We start from the raw sequence: 27105 nt of genomic DNA, 5'->3' as shown, positions 1-27105 counted from the left end.
AGTAACAACTCTATAAAAGAAAATTTAAAATAAGTGAAATACAATAAGTGTTACATTACATTGCGAAAAGTGAATGGAGGCACAGATATCCTAAAGAACTAGTTTGTAGCTAAATACAAATGAAATTCACTAGCATGGTTTCATTGAAACCACTGAACTTGAAACGAACCTGAACGAAACCTAAAATCTTTAGCTAATCCACCATAACATTGCAACAATTTCCTCATCTCTACAAAAATGTAGGCCAGGCCAAGCAGGGTTTTTGGGTCTGACTCATGTTGTCTTCAATTCTTTCCGTTTCCTCTTCTTTAATAAACCTTTAGAAGATAAAGTCCTAAGCTTCTGGGCTTTCCTTTCTCTCACTTTCTCTTCAGAACCATCATCACTCATCCTCATTGTTGCCACCCTTTTTGCCTTGCAGACCTATAAGTTCAGCAGAATAATGTCAACAACAACGCCAAAGCATGAATATTACATAAATTCCGCTAGCAGTAACTCTCGGACTGTACCATTGAGACAGTTAGTAGCATAGTCACAAATCTCATTCTCAGGAAAATATTCGAAGAAAAAATCTCATGATATTTTGAAAATCTAGTTTTTCCCGTGAAAATCTTGGGAACAGTGTTCTATAAAAAAAATTATAAGAACGTAACAACATAAACAAAAATGAATCATGTCAAAAGATTATGTGAAAAGTGTTTTTATTGTGTTAATATCAAGTTACATCTGAGATATTTTCAAAACAACGGATATTTTGAAAGCATAGCTTCTTTCGGTATAATAATCAGCAATATTTGTTTATACGGTTACTAGAGGAGAAGAAACTAAAGAAAAATACAAAGCTACAGAATTCTTGTCAATGAAGAAACACTAACCTTTGTAATGTCACTAAGCACTTCGTTCACTTTGCATTCGAACTCTTCCAACTGCTTACCAACTACAGCTTCTATCCGATGGACAAGATCTACATCATTCTATAATAAACAAAAAACAAGTCAAGATAGACAGTTTTAGCAATTTAAATGGGGAGAAAGAACGCATAATGCAAAAAATTATTAATTAAAATAGGTACAAGAGTTCAAGCTGCCCACAGTTAGAAACTATAACTAGCTTGACTAGTATACATAGGCTTTGACATCACAACGTCAGGACTGAAACATATAATTGACATCTACAATATTTCTCATCATTCCTACCCAAGGCATAAGAACTACCCTGTGAACTAGGCATTTCCAACTTTTTTTTTTTTGCAAATCCAACTGTGCAGATGTGCTTAGCATGGTGAATTTATTCGGAATTGACTGTTGGATTATGTATTTTTGGCAAAAAAAATATGATTTTTAGATGCTTCAATGTTTATGAAAATTCTGCCATTGATTTTCAACCCTTAAAAAGTCCTGCCTATGCAGCATAATTGAATGATTCAAGAGCTGCTTATAAAACCAAGCAAGTAAATCACATCCATACAGTCAGATTTAAGTGAAAAGAATTAAGAAAAAGAAACCATGAAAGTCTCCGTTCAGATGGTAGTTCTCATATGTATATATAGCTTAATGTTTGCTACTCTAGTGGGTAAGGAACCCCCTAGTGAAAACATGTAATATTTTTAATTTTTGTACATTTGACCCTCTAGATGCGATCTATATATTAAGTTTAGTAGAAACTGACCTTCGGGTCATGTTTACTTGACGGATTTTATGAGGGTTGAAAAATCAATGGCCAACAATGTACCAAATTTTCAAACCTCATAAAAACATATTTTTAGGTCAAAAAACTATGAACCAATGGTTGATTCATACTATTTTGAATAGGGCTCAGTTAAGCTCGTCCATGCTTGGTTCGTTTGGATGACTAGCCAAGCATGAGCTCGCTCATTATATATAGCTGAGTCGAGCATAAATAGGGGTGTTCATCTCAGCTTGGCTTGTATAGGCTCGTTTAGATGGATTATATAAAATTTTATGTACCATCTGTTCAAAAAACATGTTAGCTCATCAGGGCTGTGGGTACGCTTGTTTCCAACAAGTCAGGGGTCTCATTCTCACTATGAACCCCTTGATAAAAAAATAATTTTCCAGCTCAGGCCAGTGACAGCCCGTGTATAACCGTTTAGTTATACACTGCCGGTCCCAAGCCCGGATAAAGGAGGAGGGTTGCGGTAGGCCAGTGACAGCCAGCATAAAAACTTAGTCACACCCTATGAATATGAACCAATATGAGTATATGATAGCAAAGAAAGAAGCTAAAAAAGTAATTCAAAATGAGAGGGATAAGATATATAAGGAGGTTTATGGCAAGTTGGATACCAAAGAGGGCGAGAAGGATATTTATAGGCTTGCAAAGATGAGAGACAGGAAATCGAGGGATCTGGGTATGGTTAGATGTATCAAAGATAAAACGCAAAGGGTTTTAATCAAATATGAAGAGATTAAGGAGAGATGAAAAGATTATTTTGATAAGCTATTTAATAGAAGTCATGCACAGGATCTTGGAGACTTCTCCATTCCTTTTCATGAGATGAATCGTGACTTCATGCCCAAGATTCAAAAGAAAGAAATTGCATAGGCTTTGAAGAAAATGAAATCAAGAAGGGCAGTTGGCCCAAATGGTATACCTATCGAGGCTTGAAAATGCTTGGGTGAGAAAGGTTTAAAATGGTTGACAAATCTTTTTAACAAGATTTGGCAGACAAATAAGATGCCTAATGAGTGGAGGAAGAGTACTTTGGTGCCTCTATATAAGAATAAGGGTGATCTACAAGATTGCACAAACTATCGTGGTATAAAACTCATGAGTCATACTATGAAACTTTGGAAGAGGGTGATTGAGTATAGGTTGAGGAAGGTTGTCATGATATCGGAGAATCAATTTGGTTTTATGCCTGGAAGATCAACTATGGAAGTTATACATCTTCTTAGACAACTTATTAAGAGATATAGAGAGAGGAACAAAGATTTGCATATGGTTTTTATTGATTTGGAGAAGGCATACGATAGAGTACCTAGGGATGTTCTTTGGTGGACAATGATGAAGAAAGGTGTTTCTCTCAAGTACATTAGTATAATTAAAGATATGTACGGAGTAGTAACCAATGTACGCACTTGTGGAGGGGTGGCAACCAATTTTTCTATAACGGTTGGGTTACATCAAGGATCTGCATTAAGCCCTTTCCTATTTGCTATAGTGATGGATGAGCTTACGAGATCAATTCAAGAAAATGTGTCGTGGTGTATGTTGTTTGCTGATGATATTGTTTTGATTGATGAGTCTAGAGTTAGGGTTAATGCTAAGTTAGAATTATGGAGACAGACATTGGAAGCAAGAGGTTTTAAATTGAGTAAGAGTAAGACAGAGTATATGGAATGTCGGTTTAGTAAGCAACGAAGTAGTGATGGGAGTGTAGTGAAGCTTGGTGAGCAAGAAATACCGGTGGATGACTGTTTCAAATATTTGGGATCTATCATTCAAAAGTATGGAGAAATTGATGGAGATGTAAATCATAGGATAAAGGTTAGGTGGATGAAATGGAAAAGTGCAACTGGAGTGTTGTGCGATCGTAGAATGCCATTGCGGTTGAAGGGAAAGTTTTATAGGACGACAATTAGGCCCGCTTTACTATGTGGTATGGAATGTTGGGCTGCCAAGAGACATCATATTCAAAAAATGAGTGTAGCTGAGATGTGTATGCTTAGATGGATGTATGGAAATACAATAAAAGATAAGATTCGAAACGAGGAGATACGTAAGAAGGTAGGCATTGCATCCATTGAAAATAAGATGAGAGAATCGTTTACGATGGTTTGGACATATTCGGCGAAGGCCTAATGATGCTCCAGTTAGAAGGATGGAGAAATGGGAAAATATATTAGTTAAAAGTAGAGTTACCGGAAGCGCCTAGGTAAAAGGGGAAGCGCGCTTCCCCGAAGCGCGCTTTGGAAGCGCGAAACGTCGCGCTTCCAAAGCGTGAGGGGAAGCATAGGGAAGCGTGTTTCCCTTTTATGGGAAACGCGCTTCCCATTTATGGGAAGCTCGCTTCCCCCTCGCTTCCCCCTAGCTTCCCCATTTTTTCCGCTTCCCCTCGCTTCCGGTTCGCTTCCTAGGTTGCTTCTGGTTCGCTTCCTAGGTCGCTTTTGAGACGGTTCGGAATTTTCTTCTAAGTGGTCCCACGCTTACCCACTTCCTAAATTTTTGAAAGTGCCTCGCTTCCCGCTCCCGCTTCCTCGACTGGTAACTCTGGTTAAAAGAGGTCGGGGTAGGCCTAAGAAGACTTGGATGGAGATGATAGGAAAGGATATGAATGCTTTGAACCTCACCGAGGACATGGCATTGGATAGAAATGATTGGAGGAGAAGGATTCATGTGGAAGACCCAGAATGATTTTCTTTTTTGGTTCATATCGCCGACCCCAATTATTTTAGGATGAAGGCGTAGTTGTTGTTGTTGTTTGTTGTAGGCTTGGCTCATTTGGCCCGTCCCATATGAGCAGAGCTCACCTTGGCTCACACAAGCCATACAAGCCAAGCTCAAATACTATATGGAATCTCATGATCCAAGTTGTTTTGACTCGATCTAACCACGTGGGCATGTTCAGCATGGTTTTAGTGGGAATCAAACCTTGGATTTTCCAATGGAAAGGCATTTTTTTTTAGTTGGGAAAAATAGGTGAGTTTACAACCATTGATTTTTGTGCTAGAAACACATGTACACGGGTTGGATTCCGGCAATTCAAAAGCCAGTTTCTACTAAAAAGAGGATGTAGCAAACTTTGACCCATGTATATAGGAAAAGTGGTAGCTGCCTACCACTTTTTTGGCCTACCATGAGCAAGGGTATTTTTGGGTTGTTTTTTGCAAATCTGACCTTGCAGATGTGTTCAGCATGGTCGATTTGCTAGGAAACGACACTTGGATCATGGATTTTCGATAAAAAACATGAATTTTTAAGCCATGAATATTTATGAAAATCTTACACCGTCAATTTTTAAACCTTGTAAAAACATACTTGTGTATTGGAATCGAACAAGCCAATAGTCGATTCATATAAAATCAAGCATGTTGAATACATTTGTACAGTCAAATTTAAGAAAAACATGGAAAAACTCTCAAAAGCCCGGTAGATTGATGACAGGCTAGAAAAGTGGCTGGTAGCTACCACCTACTATATATATATATATATATATATATATATATATATTCACTAGAATATGAGAACTAATGTGTGAACTATGATTTTCATAGATTTTTTGTTCTTTTCTCTTGAATCTAACCGTACGGATGTAATCCACATGCTTGGTTTTATAAGAACCCACTTTTAAATCATCCGATTTTGATACATAAACGAAATTTTTTAAGGCTTTAAAAGCAATGGCTCATAATCTTCATAAATATTCAAGCATTTAAAAATCTCATTTTTTGATTTGCAAAAAAAAGTGTTGGAAATGCCCATATTTCTAGTTCTCATATTCTAGTGATTCTCTCTCTCTCTCTCTCTCTCTCTCTCTCTCTCTCTCTCTATATATATATATATATATATATATATATATATATATATATATATATATATTGGAAAACTGGAATATGTTTACCAACCAAATATGTTTGCTGGTATGAATCGAGACTTTCATAGGTTTTTTTGCAAATCTAACCCTGCATATGCATTTGGCGTGGTCCATTTGCTAGGAATCAACTATTGGATCATCGTAATTGGATCAAGAAATTTGATTTTTTATGCTTGAATATTTATGAAAATTCTAAGCCATTGATTTTCAACCCTTAAAAGATCCTTCTTATACATTGTAATTGGATGATCCAAGAGTCTATTTTTATAAAACCTTCTAGATCACATCCGTACGGTGAAATTTTCGAAAAAAATTAAAAAGCCTATAAAAATCTTAGTTCATATCATTAAACATATTTAGTTGGTAAAGATATTTCAATTACCCTATATATATAGATATATAGATATATATATATGTGTGTGTGTGTGTGTTTGTTAATATTTGATGCTATTGAAAGAACAGAACTATTGAGTTCAAAATCATAGGTTCAAGCCTTATCGACTCAATCTGACCACATAGATGTGTTCAACATAGTTTGTTTGCTTTGCTGCTATGGTACCCGAACACTTCATTTTCCACTTTGTACCCGTGTTGACACGCGTCGACACCTGGACACGCTATTTTATCCTTCATACACAAGTTTGTATTTGATTTATAATTTATAGTTATATTTTCAGTATATAATATATATTTTAGATATATCATATATATTTAGATTATATTTAGTTTATTTTGTATTTATGTGATATTTATATATAGTTGTTTCCTCGTACCCACATTTTTGGGAATTGTCGTGTCATACCCTCTGTACCCGTACCTACACCTATACCCAGGTGGTACAGGTTTGCTAAGGATCAAATCCTGGATCGTGTTATTTCGATCTAAACATATGATTTTTTGAGTTATAGTTTTTTTTTTTTGAGTCGTGAAATTTTAGTGTATTGTGGGTCGTTGATTTTTGGAGCCCTTAAAAAGTCCGTTTACTCGTCACAACAATCACATGATTTTTTTTTTATATTTACACAGAGAAACCGCCCCCAGGATCAGTGACCACACTGGCTCTGCCTGTCGTACTTATGATCATTGTCCTGACACCGTAAAACTCGGCGGGCTTACCCCTTGCCCCTAGAGAGTCGCCTTGCTTCGGCTTACGTAAGGGGTGACGCCCATGGGATTTGAACCTAGATGGCCTGCCTAGCAGTCTAGGCCCCATCCCATTGTGCCAAACCCCTTTGGAGCTCATTTTCTACTAAACAAACCTTGTAGATCACATCCACAAGGTCTGATTTACAAAAAATATCTAAAAAATATGAAAAAAGGTGATTTATACTCAATAGTTTTGTGCCTTTAATAACATCAAATATTAACGCTATATATATGGAGAGAGAGTAATGAAAGCATATTAAATGGATTTTTCAAGCTTTTTGTGTTTTATTTTTGAATTTTAACAGTACAAATGTGATCTACACGCTTAATTTTATAAGGATCAGCTCTTGGAGCGTTTGATTACGACACATGGGTAGGTTTTTATTAGGTTAGAAAAATCGACGACCCAAAATCTTCATAAATTTTCAAGGCTCTAAATATCAATTTTTTTATTATCAAAAGAACATGAACCGGGTGTTGATTCCTAGTAAATCAATCATGTTAAGACATCTTGCAAAAAAGAGCATTGCAAAACCCGAAAAACTCATTTAGCATGTTCTCTCTTTCTAGAGAGAGAGAGAAAGAGTCACTACAATATGAGAACTACCATGTGAATTGGGCATTTCCAACACTTTTTGCAAATACAACCATATAGATGTGTTCGGTATGGTGAATTTGCTAGGAATCAGCTGTTGGATCATGTATTTTTTATAAAGAAATACAATTTTTGGAAGCTTGAATATTTATGAAGATTATGAGCCGTTTATTTTAAAGCCTTAAAAAATCTTTTTTATGCATCATAATTGAATGATTCAAAAGATGGTCCTTATAAAACCAAGCATGTAAATCACATTCATAAAGTTAGATTTAAGAGAAAAGAACAAAAAATCTATGGAAATCACAGTTCACAAGGTAGTTCTCATATTTCTAATTCTCATATTCTAATGATTATATATATATATATAAAGTTTTTCTAACATTAAACTAGTTTTGTTTGACAATAGTTGCATTCATCCAATTGAAATGACCAAAATACCAATAAAAGCAATGGCATTTTTTCACATGAACAGTCACCTTTTTGGGTAAAATGAGACTTAATTTGGAGGAAAACAAGATGTCAAACACTTTCCAAAAGCAAAAATTGTACTTTATAGATTTAAATTTGAAATGTAAGAATAACTAAATAATGATGTTTTATACCACCCTTATTTTCATGAATTATGAGCTGTTGAATTTTACCATCTCAAAAATAGGATCTTATGATGTATTAGACAAGATAAAACCATCTGACAAGGTAAATAAACCATGTTAAACACATTTTACGGTTAGATCTACCATTTGGTGGCTAGATCCATACAAACAAGAGTGTATACTACCATATGATATATTACAGAACTTGTATTTTTTACCTATGTAACACAAACTCTTCTAACAGGGCAATGCACCCGCGTCGCACCCTCACCCATGCAGGTGCGACACTTGGACACGGTTTCTTTTGTGTCAGGTGAAGTCAACCACACTGAGGTCCATTTCTGTCCAAAAGTAGATTCAGTTAACCCTAACAAAGTCTAGTTGTATCTATATTATATATATATATATATATGTTAGAGATCACGCATGTACCTGTTAACTTCCTGGCTGGCTTCGTTGATGCTGCTGAAAGGGGAGGAGAGAGGAGGCTGCAGCAGTTGCACACCCAAAATCTTCAACACGCGTGCCCTATTCCTTGACTTAAGTTTATAACATCCAGATCGGGTCGGGTCTGTGACTCTTCAGTCCAAACCCGATACAATCCAGACCCAATTTAATAGAGATATGGGTCCAGATCTGGACCCATATATAACAGTACAGTACAGTCTCAATAGTCGCCCTCAAGTTGTGCATGGTTTTGTAACATGGACAACTTGTTCTTCAAAAACCAAAAATGGATGCTAGTAAGGCCTTTAGTAAACAAATCTGCCACTTGATCAGTCGTGAGAACATAGGCTGGTTCAACTTCTCTATCTTCGATCTTTTGCCGAACGAAGTGTCGATCAATCTCTATATGTTTGGTACGGCTGTGATGAATGAGGTTGAAGGCAATTTGTATGACACTCTGATTATCACAAAAGAGATTGGTGGGCATAATAGACTCTCCAATCTCAGTCAAAAGATGTCTCAGCCATGTAGCTTCTGCTATAGCAGCCGCCATAAATCGATACTCAGCTTCTGTGCTGGATCGTGCAACGGCATGTTGTTTCCTGTTACTCCATGCTATCAAGTTCCCGTCAAAAAAAGCACAATATCTAGAAACTGATCGCCTGTCATCAGGATCTCCAGCCCAATCTGCATCTGTGTAAACATCCACTTGATGCCTCTCTCCTTTAATCTTGCACCGATTATAAACTAGACCATCTCCAAGAGTTCCTTTTAAATATCGAAGAATTCCCTTAACAGCATTCATATGCTCTGTTCGTGGGTCATGCATGAATTGAGACACTTCATTCACTGCATACACAATGTCTGGTCTAGTGAAGGTAAGGTATTGAAGCATACCAACAAGACTACGATATTGTCTGGAGTCTTTATATGGTTCCCCATCTTGAGAACTGAGCTTGTGATTCAATACACTAGGAGTGGATAGTGGTTTACAATTTGTCATGCCTGCCTTTTCCAATAGATCCAAGGTATATTTGTGTTGAGTTAATGAAAGAGATCCATTCTGTCTATTCACTTTAACTCTTAAGAAATAACGCAAGACTCCCAAATCTTTCATCTTAAAATGCCGACTCAGTAAGTCCTTGGTGGCTTTTATGTGTTCATCAGAATTTCCAGTAATAATAATGTCATCCACCTGACGATCACAAAAGATAAACAAAGAATGGTCGAAATGGGAACGTATGAAACCATATCGCTGAACTTCAAGAGAAAAACTGTCAAACCAAGAACGAGAAGCTTGCTTTAACCCATAGATGGCTCTTCGTAGTTTGCAAACATGTGTACTGGGGCTGTATTCTGCATAACCAGATGGTTGTTCCATATGCACCTCTTCTTTCAAGCTACCATGCAAGAATGCATTTTTGACATCAAGCTGACTAAGAGTCCATCCATACTAGACCGACAAAGACAAGATTAATCGAATAGTTCCCATCTTGACCACAGGACTAAAGGTCTCTTCATAATCCGGTCCATATTCTTGCATTCTTGCGTGAAACCTTTTGCCACCAATCTTGCCTTGTAGCACTCAATGGATCCATCAGGTTTATACTTTATTTTATACACCCATTTAGACCCTACAACATTTTTGTTTGATGGTCTAGGAACAATCTCCCAAGTTCCACACTCATGTAAGGCTTTCATTTCCTCGTTCATGGCTTCAACCCATTTAAATGACATGGATGCTTGAGCAAAGCTGATAGGTTCATCTTGTTTTTCAATCTGGGAGATGAACAGCTGTAAGTCCGTAGAGAAATTGTTATAACTGACCCATCTTTCAATAGGGTGACGAATCCTCTCAGGTCTTCTAGGTTGCGCATCAGTTTGCTGAGCATTATCTTTAATCCGCCGTACATAGACAGCTCCTTGAAACTTGGTAACATCTGAGACGGTAGGCATAGTGTCTTGGGTATTTGGTGATTCTTCCCTTTGTAAACACACATCGGTTTTATTATGTTCAGCCTGTATGGAATGACATGAGGAAGCATCGTGTGTGACCATTTGATCGAATATCTCAGCAGCAAGCCACGGCTGATAACCTTCATCATCCACGTGTTCTTCTACCCTTCCTGAGCTCTCTGTATGAGTTTCATCAAACACCACATTTTGTGAGACTCTGATTCGATGAGCAGTAAGATCATAGCAACGATAACCTCTAGACTGATCAGCGTAACCAACGAACTTACACTTGCTTGCCTTGTTCTGGAACTTGTCACGTTGGGAACTGTCAATATGAACATAACATACACAACCAAACACTCGCAATTCATTATAATCCGAGTGAGTCCCAAAGAGTGTAAAATAAGGTGATTGATTTGCAAGCAATTTCATGGGCAATCGATTTATGACGTACACAGCAAAATGAAAAGCTTTTGTCCACAAGCTTAAAAGAACATGAGTACCATGTTTCATGCTCAAGGCACTTTCTACGATATATCGGTGTTTTCTTTCTGCCACACCATTTTGTTATGGCGTGTGTGTACAAGATATTCGGCGACTTATTCCATTATCCTGAAGGAATTCAGTAAATTCCTTTGATAGATACTCTCCCTCACCATCACATTAGAAATGTTGGATTTGAGATGCAAATTGATTACTAATTAAGGCACAAAATGCACGAAAGAACTTGAACACTTCAGATTTGTGTTTCATAAAATAGATCCAAGTATACCTGGAATAACTATCAATAAAGTGACATAATAGCGGTTGCCCGACAAAGAAGATTGTGGGGCAGGTCCCCAAACATCATAATAGACAATTTCAAAAGGCACAAAAGCTCTTTGATTTATTGAGTGAAATGGGAGAACATGACTCTTACATAAATGACAACTGGGACAAAGAGAAATATCAGACTCACTATTCAAGCTAGACTGTGGAACAAGCCCACTAGACACAAGTCTTTCAATGAATGAACGATTACAATGACCCAAACGACGATGCCAAATGTTTGGCTGATTACACTGAGACAGACTAAGACAATCCTTGAATGACACTGGTTGAACTAACTATGACTTTATTGGAGCAGCACGAACAATAAGAGATTCCTTGAAGACATACATATTTCCATGTCGTTCTCCTTCAACGAGCGTCTTCTTCGTGAGACGATCCTTGACACACACAGAAGAAGGAGTACATTCGACAGAAGAGTTAGTATCATCAATAAGTTTAGAAACAGAAACAATATTTTTAACAATATTGGGTGAGTGATAAACATTGGATAAAAGAAGTGAAGAGTTTGAGAGTGGAAGAGAAACGTTTCCAACATGAGAGATAGGATGAAGGCCACCATCTTCACTTTTAATGCTGAATTTGCCACGATAAGAAATGAGTTGAGAAATCTTACCAGCATCACCAAGTTCCCTGCTCAGTATGCTTAAAACTTAACTCGGAAAGAGCAAAAATCAAAAGATTTTTCGCATTCTCCTTTTCATCTCTCACGTGTCCTCTAGTGGAAGCCCCAGTACCATTAAATCTACCTTTGTTTTGCGGATTATGCCAGCAATTTGCCTTAATGTGCCCCCTTTTATTACACGAAAAACACGTTGGTATATGTCTAGAAGATTGGTTCCCTGGGAGTGGGTTAGGTGGCACGTTAGGCGTGGGAAGAAGCCCACGACCTCTTTGATTACCTCTTCCCTGTCCACGTCCACCCCGAAAGCCTCCACGTCCTCGCCCTGCCACCATGCCTGTGACCAGAACCTCATGATTGTTATTTTGAATCAGCTTCTCACCTCTAATGGTAACTTCATACTGCAGTAGTTTCGCCCGCATATCATCAAAGTTAGGCAATGAAGGAAGGCATAGAAGAGAAGTGACCAACATGTGATAGTCGGATCCAAGGCCATTCAGCGTTTGTTGAACTTTCTCTTTGTCAGGAATGACACAACCCACCATCGCTAATTGATCTGTGATGCTCTTGACTTTGTTCATGTATTCTGTAACTGATAAGTTGTCTTTCTTCAAGAGCTGAAATTCTCTCTTTAAATGAAGAATCATAGCCTCTGAAATCTGTGAATAGGTCAGTGCAAGTATTTGCCATAGTTCTTTGGCTGAACATTCATTTGGAATAGCCACTAATACTTCTTGTGAAAGAGTAGAGGTAATATAAGCCACGACAGCCTGAGCTTTTCTTTTCCATGTTGAAAACTCTGGATTCCGAACTAGTTTGTTAGAGACTTCTTTATCATCTCGCTCTTCCTGCAGGATAAACTCAAGTGGTGCATGAATCGTTCCATCGAGGTGACCAAAGAGGTCCAAACTACGAATAAAAGATAGAATTTGCCTTTTCCAGGTCAAGTAATTGGAATTATTCAATTTCTCAAAGATGAGTTGGCCAAAAAAACTGGACGGAAGAGATGGGGAATCCATAAATAAAAAAAATGAGGCAAGTTGGCTAGGAAGAAGAATAAGAAAACACGAGTTGAATAAGATGAAGGTATGAAAAATTGCTCGGCAATACAATGATCCAGCAACCCAGACTTGTCCGGCCTTTTTTTTTTTTGCAGACAGCCTTCAGAAATGCTTTGCAGAAATCGTGATCTGGAACAATTACAAATATGATTCAAAAGAGGAAAAATATCAACTCGTGCTTTGAGATATATGTTGTGAGTTAAAAAAAATCGTCAATCAACGATCTATGCAGGGAAGGAACAGCCTTTGATTTAAGAAAATTCAAATGTGAAATGAGAGCAGAAGAGAAAAAAAAACAGCCTTTGATATGTTCAGATCAGTTTTGACGTTGGAAGGGAAATAGAATTTGGCCCATTCAGGATCTGGTCTGAAAGATCAGATTTGACATTCAATCAAAGAAGCGAAAGGAGATCAGGTTAACGAGATAAAAAAAAATGAGAAATCTGAACGAGAGGAGAGAATAGGAGTAGGATAAAGGGAGGAGGGGAATCAGAGACGATCGTTAAAAAAAACTAAATGAGAGGAGAGGATAGAGGAAGGAGGACAAGGGGAGAAGAAGGGAAACTCGACCTAGTCGTTAGGCCTCGACCTGCTTTGATACCATGTTAGAGATCACGCACATACCTGTTAACTTCCTGGCCGGCTTCGTTGATGCTGCTGAAAGGGAAGGAGAGAGGAGGTTGCAGCAATTGCACACCCAAAATCTTCAACAACACGCATGCCCTATTCCTTGACTTAAGTTTATAACATCCAGATTGGGTCGGGTCTGTGACTCTTCAGTCCAGACCCGATACAATCCAGACTCAATATTAATAGAGATATGGGTCCAAATCTGGACCCGTATATACATGTAGAATCCAATCTCAATAATAAATACATAAATACACACACATACGCATAGTGTTAACTTAAAAGTTAAAATTGTTAAAAATTATATATATATATATAGTCACAAATATCGGTCTCAGCTATATCTCAGCAAGGCAATTTCTCGTGATAATATAGGTTTAGTTGATAAATCTCGAGAAAAACTCAGTGCTTAGAAAAAAATAAAAATATAAAATTAGTGCTTAGATAATAAAATACACATAATAAAAGAAATAAGTAAAAAAATATAAAAGAAAGAAGAAAATCATAGTTAAGATATAAAAAAGAAGTAAAAAAGTAAAAGGTAACTTGTAATATCGTGACATATATAAATTTCTGTTATTTTCAAAATATCTTGATATTTTGCCTTTAATATTGTTTTATGAATTTACAACTACATTGTCACTATATTTTCGAAATATCACCTACATCCATGACTATGATATATATAGAGAGAGAGAGAGAGAGAGTTTTATGAATTTACAAGTACATTATCATTATGTTTTCAAAATATTGCCTATATATATATAAGGAAAGGGGAGTGTCCAGCACATGGTCGGTCCAAGAATGGGTGTGTCAGGGGGGCTGATGCACCCGTGTCATGGCAGGTGCGGGTGCTGGTACTGCCTGCACACCAAGTGTGAGGTGGGCAGGTCACGTCCCAAGTCTCAACCCAACCCAAAACCTTTTTTTAAAGTTTCTTATGGGGTTTTTTTCTTTTTTTTTGTTATTTCATTTATTTCATTTTGACTCTTTCATATTTGCATTCCTAATGATTTTTACTATTTGTATACAGTGGATTTACTTCTATATTTTATTTGATTTTTTAGCTTTTAGTTCCTCGTACCCACATTTTCCAAATTTGTCGTGTCGTACCTCCAAATCCACACCCGCACCTTGTACCCATGTGACGTAGCATCCATCTGTTTCAATCGGATGATGTTGTAAGTATCGTATTGTATCATACGATACAATATGATACTATAGGCAATAACAATATGATACAGACTCATATCGTGATACGAGTGTGTATCATATCTGTATCGTACGCTACAACCTTGTATCGTGTTGTATTGTACGATACACCTTCGGAACAATTTAAAAAAGGCTGAAACTCATTTTTTTATTTTTTGGTTTTAAAGACCTCTTGAGGGTTGACTTTCTCATTTATGTAGAGGCCATTAGAGGGGTATTCACGCACTCTAGGAGTTATGAAAATGATTTGAGGGTCAATTCGTGCGCAAGGGAGAGGGATTTTGTGGTTTGCTCAAGTAAGAGTGCATTTCTACCATTTTTCCACTCAAGAAAGTGGGTTAAGGTAAAAAATCTCTATTATGAATAAAATTACAAAACTACCCTAAAAAAATCTGCCTTGAGGGCTCACGCCCTGAACCCCCAGAAGGACGTTGTCCCCCTGCAACCTCCAGCCAACTTACCGCGAAATTAGAGATTTATATCAAAGTAGAAATCAGGCTCCACACTCCTCCAATAAAGATGGCATCAGATAATTGCATAGCAATGGAGCACTGAAGCAATGAGTGAAAACCGAATAAAAATCGAGTGCAACTATTGCCATAATATTTTTGTTTACGTAATATGAAACTATGAATCTTGTGGCAGGTTCTTAATTGCAAGATATTTAATATTTTTCATTGTTCTGGTGAGATAGTTGATGCTTGATGATGTCTTATGGAGTTCATTAAGACATAAATGTTTCATATGTGATTTTATAGTTGTATTTTATGCAATTCATAATTTTTTCGTGTTATAATTTTTTAAAAAAATTAAAAAAATTTATTAAAAATTTATAATTGTTTACGATACGATACCTATCTTATTTTGGGCAAGAAATATATGAGTAACGATGTTATACATACAACCTTGATCCAAATGATGGTCTCTCTCTCTCTCTCTCTCTCTCTCTCTCTCTCTCTCTCTCTCTCTCTCTCTCTCTCTCTCTCTCTCTCTCTCTAATTGGCGCTTCGACCACCACCACCCATTCCATTTTCCTAGCCTCCCCCCAAACACCACCACTTTCCACTGCCAATCGCTGGTAGGTGGACGCTGGTGAGCTGACCAGTGGTGGTGAGATAGAGAGAGCCCCATCAGCAATCGGGTCAATCACCACCAATCCTCCCTCATTTCCACTGCCTCTCCCCCACCCCTCCCTCGCCTTTTCCTCCACTAACCGCTAGCAAGTAGATGCCAACATTTCAATCACCCAGCAACCAGAAACGAGCCAATCGATGGTGCGGGGGCAAGAGTCCAACAACCGTATATGAGACAAGGGAGAGAGAGAGAGAGAGGGCAAGGGTTCGTCAGAAAAGGTGGTTCGAGCAGGTGGTGGTGGTCTGCTACTGACAACAAGCTGGCGGTCAACCAACAACCACCAAACGGCCATCCGGCACCCTCCAGCAGCAATAGAGAGAGAGAGAGAGAGACGATTGAAACAACCAAATGGTCCAAATGAAATTGGATATTGTTGGACCATCCATGGTTCACCTTCCCTATATATACCCCAAATATTTTATGAGTGATTGATAGGTGGGTACCAGTTAAGGTGTGCATTCATGTGCACTTACATTTGACCAGGTCAGCAACCTCTCTCTCCCTCAATCTGACACCGTAGATGTTTTCAACATAGTTTGTTTGCTAGGAATCACACCTTCCTATCATGTTTTTTTAAGTAAAATCAAGAATTTTTGAGTCATAAAATTTTCCTATATTTTAGACCATTGATTTTTTAATCCCTTGAGAATCCTTCTTACATGTTTCCTTCACAGTCCAAAACATATTTTTACCAAACAAACCATGTAGATCACATCTGAAGGGCATTTTTGACCATGGACAGCCCATTCATAGATGCACATCAAATCCTGGTCCACATCTACCATAGCTTAATGGTAAATTAACTCAGCATATCATAAGATGATACAAGCACCAGCTAACCTAATATGTTAGGTATGGTTAAAAAGAGAGGAAAAGAAGAAGAAGAAGATGATGATGATGGAAGAACCAGTTAATATGTTCAATATGGTAAAAAGAGATAGAGAGAGAGAGAGAGAAAGGAGTAAAAGAAGATATCTGTGATTTGTTCAAGATTTGTTTCTGCTGATTCTCCCTAATTTTCAACCATTGTTGAGTAAGGATACTAAGGAATTACAATCCCAATGTGAATTCCAAAATTCTAGGAACTTATGATAGCTATAAATATCATTACTAATTAATAAATTCTGTGGCCACCTGAAAGCAACACAAACTGTATTCCCAAGTCCCTATCCATAGGAGCTAGTAGCAACCATGATGTAAACTAATTAACAAGTGATGAATTAGCAGAAATCCAGATCACTTCCATCTATGAACGCACCACACCCTACAACCTTAGCATCCGATTCAAGTCTCATCAATAAAGTACATAAAATTGTTCAGAACTCAGAAACATAACATATGATTTACCTAGGTAAAGTTTCACCTGAAATACAAGTTAAATAAGCACTATAATTTTTGCAGAAAAGAATTTTTACATGAGCAAATCAATCAACTATAAAATACTACACTAGATCCAAGAATTATAACATTCAGGCAATGAACGATTTCATCCAAAAAGTACTTGAATCATATTAAGATGATTAATTTTCTAAGAAAAACATAAGTACAATTGCTTAACCTTGATGTTAAATTAGAGTAGGCAGATCAATTCACAATAATTGACATGCAAAACAAAAATTCTTATAAAGCAAACCAGAGGCACTGCATTGGTCATGTCTAAATGTCCTGACTTCAGCAGCTATTCAAATTCAATATATTTAGGGAATTTAACCACTCATTAGTTCCAAAGTGATGTTATAGTAGCAGTTCTTACTTAGCATAGGAAAACTGTGACAACTTGACAAAAGATTAATTGTCTCAACACTCTTGTTACAGAAACTCACCTGAGTAACCAAGCTCAAGGCATGCCCTCCTCTTCCAGCTCTTGCAGTACGCCCAACACGATGAACATAGTCGCGTGGATCTCTGAAATAAAATTACCAACATCAGAATGTGTAAACTGCATACAGATTGCTCACAATACGAAACCACAAAGAGAAAGAAATATAACCTTGGAATATCATAATTGATGACAAGATCAACGGTTGGAATATCCAGACCACGACTTGCAACATCAGTTGCCAATAAGACAGAGACTTGCCCAGATTTAAATTTATTCAGAGCAGCGAGCCTCAATGACTGGGACTTGTGAGAATGCAAAGCCACAGCATCCAGATCAAGTTCTTCCAGTAACAAGCTCAAAAGATGACAAGCCCTGATCACACATGACATAAGTATTGACGTGAGTAATGAACCACAAAAAGTAATCAGTTATGAACATATTGCCTATTAACTAAATTAGAATCATAAAATTAGCAGTGTAACAATAGAATACAAGAGCTATTGTGGTAGTCCAGTAATAATCACATATGGAAATCCAAACAAGTCTTATGCCACCCCATTATACAAAATCCAACAATGTTTGTGTATTGTTCCTTAAACCTTTGATGTGCCAGTTCACTTCTCATCCTACTTTCTACCATATTCAGTGGAATTGTTTTCACATCGTACCAAAGCAATTACATATTTTTAATTACCCATGCTTCCAAAGAAATGTCAGACTTTTTAGCATAAACATTTGCTAGATATAGTTGATCCACATGATATAGTGCATTACCAAAATGATTTGAGATTTAAAACATGGAAAAATCAACCCATATAGACATAACCCCAAATTTTATTTTTTATTTTTTATTTTTTATTTTTTATTTTTTATTTTTTATTTTTTATTCTTTATAGAAGAGACAAAAATAGACATGTGGAACTTCTCCCAAAAGGCAACTGTCATAATTTCTGAAAATAAAAATAAAGTGAAGTAACTGCTTTGCATTTTTTGTGTGCATATTCTCATGATTGAATCACACAAACACATTTTTCAAATTTAGCTTGCACATCAGAAAATGTGTTTCCCATTGAACTCAAGCATCCATCTGAAAATGAAAAACTACAGCTACAATAGGACCATAATGCTGAAAGCTGAGCACTAATTGCAAATAAGAAACTTGGGATAAGAAATAATGATTTAAGATCAAAGTTCATTTGCTTGAGAAGAGCAGATATATAAATGGACTTCTATAAAGTGGTTTCATTCATGTTGTGGTGACATGAATGCTTACAGAAAAAACATCAATCAAACCCACAATGTAATATTTGAATTGCACTAGTAACAATCAAGATAAGATATCAATTCTAAAAGAAAGGAAATACCTGCATGTGGAAATAAATATAATGGCAGACCGAATACTGTTATCCTCCTTTTTTGATAAAATATGTGCAAGATAGATATCCTTCATATCTTTTGGAATGAAAATATATTGCTGTTTTAATGATTCAACTGTCTTGAACCCCTCATAAGCTTGATAAAAGTAGGCCTTGTCAGCAGAGAGTTCATGCAAAGCACGCAATTCATTTGTCATAGTTGCAGAAAACAGAAGAGTTTGTCGCTCTTTTGGCAAATTTTGGAAGATCACTGTCAGCTCATCCTCAAAGCCCACATCTAGCACCCTGTCTGCCTCATCCAAAACAAGGAACTGCCAGAAAATATCATGACTAAGTTCACGAAAACATACTCAAAATATTTCTATTTTAGCTATTTGTTATAAAAAATAGAGAGTTTCCTCAAAGACCATTGCAAACTATATAAGTAACAAAAGAAACATGCATACAATTTCTAAAATATTTCCACATTTTAAAATAACGAAAACAATTGGTTAAATGAATGTACACTTCACTGAAAACCATGGTTATTGCAGGTTGTTGTTTTCTAGATAACTAGAGGCCAAGTTTTTGTGCATGTGAAGATGAAGAAATGTGTATGTATAGGTGAATTTATGTATATGTTTATATGAGGAAGAAATATTATGGTGAGTAGATCAGCATCTTATCAGGATTCCTCTTGACATGTATGTTCAAGTTTATTGACAAATTTACACATTTGTTTGTCAGCTAAAGGCACAGCGAGCACATGGACACCCACTCACTCACGTGAGCACAGCAGAGACTTTTTGAGTAATAGAGAATCAATTATTAGCAAAACAAAATAAAAGAAAGTGTAAAAAACTAAACAGCAGAACCGCTACAAAAGGTCATTGCAGATCAGAAACAAAATAGAGAACATAGCCAATCAAGATCCAGTAATAAGATGTTGACCTCTGCCCTAAACCAGGAAACCATGTGAATTGAAATCTCCATAACTCGGCTCTGCCTAAGAAAATAAAATGCTACCAAAAAAAGGAGAATAGAAAACCCTGTTGAAAAAAGTTTCAAAATATACCTTATTTTGCAAAGTTTTGGTGCTTTATTGCTTCCAACAAAAGTGCTTTGAAAATGTTTAGTCCCATATTTAAGAGGGAGAGATTTTTCAGGAAGTTTAAATAGAGTCTTTGTTCTTTATTCTATACTTTGGTAAACCTTGTGTGTTAGGGTGGCTTCCAAACGTTGTTGTGCCTCTTGCCGGAATGGACGGGCCGTTCGCGAGGGCGCTTGAGGTGCAATGTGGCATTTTGATGGCACACTTCCCACGTTCGCAGCGGTGTGAAGCGCGTGTAAGACGCCGAGGTCCACTTTGACCTTAACCTTTGACCAAGCCATCTTCGACTTTTTGTTTTCTCGAATGGTTTGGCCTTTTGAAAGACTTTAAAAATGCATTTATATAGTATTTATGGGGCGTTGTGATTGTTGGACGATTCTAGAGGTCCTTGATCATTGGTCAAAGGCAGATGATGGTTCAGGGTTATTTTCATCCAATTTTCAAACCGTTGGATTTATGGCCTTTAATTTCATTTATCATAAAAAAAAGTGTTGACCTTTCAAAAGTCCATAAAACTCTTTTTTTTCGGTTTTTGGTTCATCAAATTTTTCTGATGCTCAAGCTTTCTCTTTCTATTCTTTTGCTCTCGATTAGGTTTGCCAAGTTCATGTGTGGAAGAGGTCACATAATCTTGCGAAGCAGTGACGCTCTTGACGTCCAAGCCTAGTTGTATCCTTCGCGTACAAGCCCTTTTCGCATCTTCGAAAATCCCGAATTGGGGTGATTGAAGTTTTAAAGATAGCAATCTTAGGAGCATGACTCTTGGGATCTCGGTTTTCCAAAATCCTGTTTTGGGCCACAACAAACCCTCCTTAATATAATACCAGATAAAGCCACCAATGCTACAAGAAGAGACACTCTATACCAGAAAAGTTCAATGCAGAGAACAAACAGAAAAGAATAACAAACTCGGGTGAGACTATCTTCCATCTATCGTATACAAATACATATATCAACATAAGCATACATGTAAACGTTGATTGCAACTCAAGAAATTACTACTCTACTATATGCAGTACATCTTCTTTCTCACAATGGAAAATAGGAAATAAAACAGCAAAAGGGAACTCAAGGCCTCAACTTTACATAGGAATCAAGGGACTTGCAAAAACCCCACTAGGTGAAACAACACTTGGTGATGATGATGCTGAAGATGGTAGCAACAAATATGATAACTCATACAATTAGCAAACTGCACTCACACAGACAATCAAGCGACACAAGAAACATCAGAATCCGCATTCAAACAAACACAAAACTCATCGAATTCGCAAAGAGATCACATGATGCAAGCACTCACCCTGGTCTTAGAGAGCACGCTGCGGAGGTCGGGGTTGTCCTCGAGAAGGAACCGTATCCGCCCGGGTGTGGCGATCACGACGTGCGGGCGCAGCGCCAGTGCCTTAACCTGCTCGGCGGCGTTCATTCCGCCCACGACGACAGAGCACCGTAGGTGCAGGCTGGAGCCGAGGGCCCTGAACTGCTCGGCGAGCTGGTAAGCCAATTCCCTCGTCGGGGTGACCACGAGGGCAAAGACGCCGAAGGGGTTCTCGCCCAGACGGTGGAGGATGGGAAGGGCAAAGGCGGCCGTCTTGCCGCTGCCCGTCTGGGCAAGGCCCATGACGTCCTTGCCGGCGAGGATCTGGGGGATGCAGTGCTGCTGCACAGGTGTCGGCTTCTTCAATTTGAGCTCTCTGCAGCTCTGCAACAGCCACTCAGCCAGCCCCAACTGCTCGAAACTGCTGGGTTCGGCCTGGGAGTCGCCGATTTGGGCGGTTTTGGATGGTGGGTGAGGGGCGCAGAGGCGTTTGGGGATGGTGGGTGTTGTATTTGAAGTCCTTCTGGAAAAGATTTGGAAGCTTGGCGCTGTTGCGACGTTGGTGGTGCCGTCCGCCTCCTCCATGTCTGCAGAGAGAAGCATCAACGGAGACTTTCATAGGTCACAGATTTCTTTATTATATTAAAATATCCTGGAAACTGGCTCGGCCGAGATATAAACCAAAACCAATGTCGCAAAAAGCTCCTCTTGGGCAAACCTCAGCGAGGGAAACATGCGCGATCTTATAAAAAGGGTTTAACAAAACACTCTTAAAAGCAAATTTTTAAAAAATATACATCTTTTTTTATGAATAAAATGAATTCTTTTGTTTTGTAGAAAAAACAATATATATGTACAAATTTCATTTTATTAATTTGAATTTTTAAAATGAAAGTGCTTTTTGACCCTTAAAAGTAATTATTGAGGTAGATGCTGGTATGAAAGAACTAAGATTAGATAATAAACTCATTAAAAAACTGGTTTTTTTAAAAAAAGAATCTAAAGAAAATATTAGCATCTATAAACATACGAAATATTTACAAAATAAACACAAAAACATATAAAAAACAAAAATTATAAGAAATACTGCAAAAATTTATTTTTATTACAGCCATAATCAAAATTAAATGCATTAGGGTATTTTGTGAATAGCATGTTTTTTTCAATGTTATAATAACTTTTGTGAATATCATTGATAAAATTACAATATCTTGAAATCTATATCTATGCTATATATAAACGGCCCACCATTCCCAAAATTAGCAAGGATGATAGCAAAAGTTATGTTTAGCCACTTCTTTAGCTATTGGTTGTGACTTTTTTTTTTAACTCGAAGAAACCATACCTTGTACGAAGACCTGATCACGAAGGCTCAGCCTGTCATACCTATGGTCGTCATGCGGCCAACATAAAACTCTGAAGCTATAACTTCGGCTTGTGAAGCTTATGCCAGGCAGAAGAGGGATGTTCATGATAATCAAACCTTGATCACCCGTCCAGCAACAAGGCCCTACACCAGGGGCGTAGCCAGGATTCATGTGAGGGGGGGGGGGGGGGGGGGGGGGGCACAAACAGGGGTGTAGAAAAAAAATTTTATTTGTGCGATAGTTGGGGGTTGGGGAAAAATTTTTTTTTGAGATAAAATAAAAAATGGCTACAATTATTGATAAAAATCTATTTCATATGGACAAATCAAACTATTTGCTGCAGTCAGGGCTGGGCTGGGCTACAAAAATGGATAAAAATCTATTTCACATGGAATCAGGGCTGGGCTAGGAGACTGGGCTTTTAAAAAAAAAATTAACTGTTTCAGGAGGCAGGACCCAGTCCTGCCCCCCCCCCCTAGCTACGCCTTTGCCCTACACCATTATGCCAAACCTTTTAGTGAATCTAAACTAAGGTGGGTACAAATGAACAATGAAAAGAAAAAGTAATTACTAATTAACCATACTAACATGTTTCCCAAAAAAACTCAAATAGTCATTCCAAACCCTAAAGACCTAATAAAAACCAAATTTAGATGAAAAATACAATTAAATAAATAAATAACCTCAATCCTAACAAACATCATTCCTATATAAGCTTAATTAAAAAAACAAAAAACAAAACCCTTAACATTCTAACTAAAATCAACCATGTAGAATTTAATTAAATATTTATCTCATTTAAAAAACTAAAATCAAAACCTAAATACTAATTAAAAAAAACACAAAAACTCTAAAACCTAATTAAATATTCATGCTATTTAAAAAAATTAAATAAAAAACCTCAATCCTAACAAACATCATTCATATATAGGTTAATTAAAAATAATAAAAAAATCATAAAATTCTAACCAAAATCAAGCATGTGGAACCTAATTAAATATTCATCTCATTTAAAAAACAAAATAAAAAACTTAAATGCTAATTGAAGAAAACTATAAGAAACCATAAAACCTAATTAAATATTCATGCTATTTATAAATAAATAAATAACCTCAATCCTAATAATCATCATTCATATATAGGCTAATTAAAAAGAAAAAAAAACACCCTTAAAATTCTAACTAAAATCAAGCATATATAATTTAATTAAATATTCATCTCATTAAAAAACCAAAATTAAAAACCTAAGTGCTAATTGAAGAAAAACTCAAAAACCCTAAAACTTAAATAAAATTGTTATTAAAAAAACGTAAATCAAGAACCTAAATCATAAGTCTTAACAAACATCATTATATATATATATATATATATATATATATATATATATATATATATATATTAATTGAGGAAAAAACTAAAATTTTAAGTTTAAAACTTTGTCGTGGTCCTTGGGTGGTTGCTGGGAGGGCCTTTGCTCTGTGCCAGTATGGGTTCAAATCTAGGCCTGCCTCCGGCCATTTGGTGTAACAATGTGTTCTATTTGATCACTGAGGCCTTGGATGCAAAGTTATTGGCTTCGTTCAAGAGAACATCTTCACAAGTTAGGTTTTACTTTGCACGTATTTTGATCGAGGCACTGGTCAATTCTGACATGCCTGAATCTATTCCTATCAAGTTAGGAGATTCGTTTAGTGGAGATTTGAAGTTTGAATTTGAATCTTCCTTCCATGTCTGCAGGATCTGTGGAGGTACATCTCATTCAGCTAACCACTATCCAAGGGTCAGGCCTAAGACTAAGGTGAAGCATGAATCGGTTAAAAGAGGTGGGTGGCAAGAGGTGCGGAAAAAGAAAATCTCGCGAGTCTGAGTTCCTAAAGCCGTGTTTTGCTCTTCTTGAGCAGATTGATGTCCAAGAGGAGGAGGTTTTGGATCGTGAATCTTTGCAGCCTAGTGTTGATAATGGACAAAACATGATGGAGTCTGGTAATAGTAATAAGTAACGAGCAATGCCCTCTGCGAGTTCAGGGCAGCAGGACCGCCGAGAGGTTGTATGAGGTGATCAGACTCTTTCGAAGGCCATTCAGGCCTTGGTAGATGTCGAGGATAATGACCCCCCTGCTCATTTTGATTATGGTCGTTGGCATGTTGAGAGTATGAATGCAACCCCTTTAGAGGAGTCGATACCCGTGGCTACGAAGTCGTCAGTTGACGTTGATATTGCTATCACATATGGGGAGGGATATTATTAAAATCCAAGGAAAACAGGATCTGGCCCATACCAAGCAGGATTTGGTAAGGAACCATGATCTGGTCCATATCAAGCAGAATTTGGTAAGGACCAGACTGATTTGGTGAGAGCTGAAAAGGTAATGAATCACCGTACAGGTAAACATGTTTTGGAAGGTGACAAGGATCCAAAATAAGAGGATTTGAGGAGAACTGAAACGGTAAGGAATCACCGTACGGATGAAATATGGATAATATCCAACTTGATGTGACCCAAATAACCACTGTGATAACCTCGTACTACAGCCTTCCATCAAAAGTCTATAAAAACTCAGTGTGATGAGTACTATCGCAGCAACACTACGACTGATATTGTTTAAGGGTCTTGCTTTCCTTTAGACATCAAGAGAGGGTGATGTATGTTTCCCCTGATGATTCACTGAATCCCACACCCTTTTTTGTTATTTTTCTCATAAAGTGATGGTTTGAAAAAATGACAAAAATGCCTTTCATTGAAAAAAGCAAAAACAAACAGTTCAAAAAAATGATAAACATGTCCTCCATCCAGAAAGTCGATGAAGATGTTGACTCTTCAAAGTCTTTTCCTTCTTTCTCCATTCAAAAAAAGGACAAACATGTCTTCCATCCAGAAAGTCGAGGATGATGTTGACTCTTCAAAGTCTTCTTCTTCTTTCTCCGTAAAACACTGTAAAACCTTCTCTCTCTCTCTCTAGAGAAGAAATCAAGGGAGGCAAAGAGTTCTCCCTAGAGAGGGCCATGAACATCAACCCTCTCACTCTCTCTCCCTTCTCTCTCTACTTCTGTGCACATCCAACAGACGATCCTACATTGCTCCATCAAACACCGACTGACATGCACACTCACTGTAGCATCGTTCAACTTGAAGAGTTGTGGAGTCTGATTTAGAGTTTTTGCCCTTACAAGAGAAGGGTTTGGGGGCTCCTTCCAGTGTGGGTAGCATCGTTCAACTTGATTCGTTGTGGAGCCTGATTTAGAGTTTTTGCTCTTACAGAAGGGGGGTCCGGGGGTCCGGGGGTCCAGGGGGCGCCCCTGGTGGGGGCTCGGGGGGCAGCGCCCTCCGGACCAAATTTTTTTGGGGCCTTCCAACAATGATTTGTAGTATTATCGGGCTTTCCTACAGCGATTTATAGTATTTTCGGGTCTCCAACAAGCCCCACAACGATTTATAGTGTTATCCGGCTTTTCAACAGCGATTTGTAGTGTCTTCCGCAAATCGCTATAGCGATTTATAGTGTTTTTGGATCTCACTATAGAGATTTGTAGTGTCTTTCGCAAATTGCTATAACAATTTATAGTGTTTTTTAATCTCACTATAGCGATTTGTAGTGTCTTCTGCAAATCGCTATAGCGATTTATAGTGTTTTTGAATCTCATCATAGCGATTTGTAGTGTCTTCCGCAAATCGCTATAACGATTTATAGTGTTTTTGAATCTCACTATAGCGATTTGTAGTGTCTTCCGCAAATCGCTATAGCGATTTATAGTGTTTTTGAATTCTCACTATAACGATTTGTATAGTCTTTCGCAAATCGCTATAGCGATTTATAGTGTTTTTGAATCTCACTATAGTGATTTGTAGTGTCTTCCGCAAATCGCTATAGCGATTTATAGTGTTATTCAGTAAGCAAATCACTGTAAATCAGACTCTTATTATTTTATGTTATTTGAGTTGCACAACACTATTCTCGCTTGACATCCACATCTTGATTCTCACATGCTCTCTGTTGGATTTTTCATTGATTTCTTCCAACCTTGCTTGGAACAAACATATGTCTTTCTCACCATGACACCCTGTGCATTTTTTGACCACGACACCCGGGACCTATGTCGAGGGAGCCCCCGGACCCCCTTCCTCTAAGGGCAAAAACTCTAAATCAGGCTCCACAACGAATCAAGTTGAACGATGCTACCCACGCTGGGAGGAGCCCCCAAACCCTTCTCCTGTAAGGGCAAAAACTCTGAATCAGGCTCCACAACGAATCAAGTTGAACGATGTTATCCACATTGGGAGGAGCCCCCAAACCCTCCTCCTATAAGGGTAAAAACTCTGAATCAGACTCCACAACTCATCAGTTGAATG

General features: G+C 37.5%; 1 protein-coding gene across 1 annotated transcript; it reads right to left on the bottom strand.

The window, feature by feature from the left end:
* On the bottom strand, positions 1-21975 carry RH36 (RNA helicase 36). Its single transcript, XM_090007404.1, has 6 exons — positions 21373-21975; positions 18971-19293; positions 17775-17978; positions 17608-17689; positions 876-974; positions 1-423 (listed from the first exon to the last, which is right to left on the bottom strand). Exons 1-6 carry the CDS (start codon positions 21973-21975, stop codon positions 274-276), a joined length of 1461 nt encoding a protein of 486 aa, XP_089863530.1. The 3' UTR covers positions 1-273.
* Between the last annotated feature and the right edge of the window lie 5130 nt (positions 21976-27105).

The sequence above is a fragment of the Nuphar pumila genome, chromosome 5 (assembly GCF_984573655.1).
Source record: "Nuphar pumila chromosome 5, dmNupPumi1.hap1.1, whole genome shotgun sequence".
Lineage (NCBI taxonomy): Eukaryota > Viridiplantae > Streptophyta > Magnoliopsida > Nymphaeales > Nymphaeaceae > Nuphar > Nuphar pumila.
This window is presented reverse-complemented; position numbering and strand designations above follow the sequence as displayed.

Coding starts and splice junctions, on each gene's coding strand:
- RH36 (XM_090007404.1), bottom strand. CDS start 21,975: ATGGAGGAGGCGGACGGCACCACCAACGTCGCAACAGCGCCAAGCTTC. Junction 17,690..17,774: donor ATCAATTATGATATTCCAAG/GTTATATTTCTT, acceptor ATTTTATTTCAG/AGATCCACGCGACTATGTTC. Junction 975..17,607: donor CCTTGAGCTTGGTTACTCAG/GTGAGTTTCTGT, acceptor TGTTTATTATAG/AATGATGTAGATCTTGTCCA.